The 2746-nt window shown below is 46.4% G+C and overlaps 1 protein-coding gene across 1 annotated transcript in view; it reads left to right on the top strand.

Annotated features, from left to right (window-relative positions):
- The first annotated feature begins 777 nt into the window (after positions 1 to 777).
- The window catches only part of SERPINB8 (serpin family B member 8), a 10652-nt gene continuing 8683 nt past the window's right edge, over positions 778 to 2746 (top strand). The window contains exon 1 of the mRNA XM_019626399.1: positions 778 to 930. Coding sequence (XP_019481944.1) covers positions 910 to 930 — 21 coding nt within the window. The 5' untranslated portion in view covers positions 778 to 909. The remainder of the gene's footprint in view (positions 931 to 2746) is intronic.

Genomic DNA, 2746 nt, shown 5'->3' with positions numbered 1-2746 from the left:
TGGCCGCTCACACTCTTCCTCCCATCAGGCTAGAGCATTAGAGCTGGGGGCACTTTAGGGATCACCTTGTCCCCGCTCTCACTGGACAACTCAGCTTGCGCCGTTTTATTCCATCCCCCTAATTCCTTTGCCCCGTTCACTCCCGTTGAGAAGCCTGCCTTCTCCCATTTACTGCTCTGTATCCCCATATTTTAGAAGACTCTCCTCACCTAAATGAGATTTGAAGGTTGGCGTAGAGCAATGATTCTCAACCAGAATCAACCTCCAGGTGACATTTGGCCATGGCCGAAGTCATTTTGGGTTGTCACAATCAGGGGCGGGAGTGCTACTGGCTAAACATCCTGTAACGCACAGGACAGTTCCCACAACAAAGAATGATCTGGCCTAAAGTGCCACTAGTGGCGTGGTTGAGAAGTTGTGGTGCTAAGTTGGAGAGGCTTACAGTTACAATCAAGACTCTTGGGTTATTTTCTCAGCTCAGCCACTTGCCCCCTATGTAACCTTAGCAAAAAAAGAGCCGGGCAAATGCTCTTAACTTGAATTTATAAATTGAGGGCAAAACAATAGTTGACCTGCCTGCTTCAGGATTGTTGTTTAAGGACCCACAATACCCTGTGTGCGTGCACAGCACGGAAAACCATTGCCCCGAATGATCAGGCAGCCGGAAAGACCGGATTCCAGCCTCGGTGTTATCCATTGAGAGGATTTTTGTAAAAAAGCGTTCATCCCTCCGCCCCCGCCCCCCTGCCCACCAAATGGCAATAAACTTCTCTGATGTTCTTTACAGGTAAAATTTCAGAGGTGCTGGGTGTCGGCACGGTCGGCCCACTGACGAAGCTGGTTCTCGTGAATGCCATCTATTTCAAAGGGAAGTGGAATGAGCAGTTTGACAGGAAGCGCACGAGAGGAATGCCCTTTAAAACCAGCCAGGTAGGGAAACAGTTTTCAGATGTACTGCCACTTTAAGTGGTATGCTGGGAAAGACAGTGACTGGAAGAAATAAGCAATTTATTTCACACTCTTGTGATTGTTTATTTCTGAATGTATTTTGTGCCCCCTGTATACCTTCTATTTGGAGAGGGAGGAGAAGAACTAAAATAATCTTTATATTAATAGTTTCNTTGACCTCTTTGTGTCTCAGTTTCTTTGGCAGGCTTGTGAAAATGTCCCAGAATGTTGCCATATGCACATCATTTTGCCACAAATGTCAGGGGGTGCGGACGCACTGGCTGTGGTTTTCTCTTCCAGCTCCCCAGAGGGCTGAGGCTTTGGACTGGGATTGTTGGGTGTTATAGGGACAACATGAATTCTCTCTCTGACTTAACATTTAAATCACAGTCTGGCCTGGAGGACTGTGAAAGTGCTGATGGAACATTTTCGTATGTTTTTCTGCTCCTTTTTGGAATTCGTGTGTCAGATCCATCCCAGCTTCCTGTTTGTTCTGTTTGTGTAGTTCCTCTCCTGAGTTTTCACACTCTGCCTTGCTGGCCTGGATACATCTGCTAGGGCGTGATTCACACCCGAGGGTGATTTTACCTTCCAGGGGACGTTTGGCAATGGCCGGGAAGTTTTGGTCGTCATACCTGAGAGGTGCTGCTGACACCTAGTGGGTAGAGGCCAGAAATGCTGCAAAATATCCTACAACACACAGGCCGGCCCCCACAACACAGTACATACCTGGCTCAAAATGTCAACAGTGCCAAGGCTGAGAAACCCTGCACTGGACAGTGAAACCAAACACCTTTTAAGATAAAATCCTCTGTGATTTTCGGCACAGAGATTTGTTTGAAGGTAGTTTTTTGAGGGAGCAACATGGCAATGTTAAAGTCTGCGTCCTTGTTTTGTGTTACCAGGCCCTTTGTTTGAACAAAGGTGAAGACGTGCACCAAGGTTTCCAGTCACTTCTCACAGAAGTTAACAAATCTGACGCTCAGTACTTGCTCCGAGCTGCCAACAGGCTCTTTGGAGAAAAGACGTGTGATTTTCTCCCGGTAAGTAGTAATCACACACTGATGAAACAGACATTGAAAATAAAATAGAAGCTACAGGGGATCAGAGATAAAGTATAACTCTGCTGTTTTAAAAGTGTGCTTAGAATTACACCTCTATAATGATAATTTTGAATTTCATGATTGCTTCTGAATTATGTCCTTGTTTATTGTTCCTGATACATCCCGCCGGGACGTCAGTCTCAATATGTCCATCCTCCTGCACCCACACCTGTGAGATGTACACATCTCACAGGTGTACAAAGCTCTCCCCCTCGACCCACTGTGACCTCTGGTTGTTGGGCTGTTCCTGCAGAGCCGCCCTCCCAAAGTCTCTTAAATTTGTCCCCTCTTCTGAATCACCACCGCCATTGCCTGGGTCCAGACACTCACTACCTTCTACACCATTATTTTAACCGTTTCCCAGCTGATCTCTCCAAGTCCAGCCAGGTCCTTCCCTTTGTCTCGTAAGCACACTACTGATAGAATAGTCTTCCTATAATTAAAATCAGTTCATAAAACTGAGATTTTAAATCTGAGTAGATCCTATGTATTGGCAGCATGGAAGTCCCAAGTTCCCTAGTCCAGTGAAAGCCTGCCACAATTCAGTAAGTGAGGTCCAAACAATTAAAATATGCCGGGTAGAGCTATCTCTGAGATGAATGAAATGATCAGGGCACCCCGGTCACCTTACTGGCTGGAAGTTCTCAGGGTTCTTCTGTAAGACTCAGATACATCCCTGTGCTGGGTGCTGTTGG

Source organism: Hipposideros armiger, unplaced genomic scaffold (assembly GCF_001890085.2).
Source record: "Hipposideros armiger isolate ML-2016 unplaced genomic scaffold, ASM189008v1 scaffold_674, whole genome shotgun sequence".
Lineage (NCBI taxonomy): Eukaryota > Metazoa > Chordata > Mammalia > Chiroptera > Hipposideridae > Hipposideros > Hipposideros armiger.
This window is presented reverse-complemented; position numbering and strand designations above follow the sequence as displayed.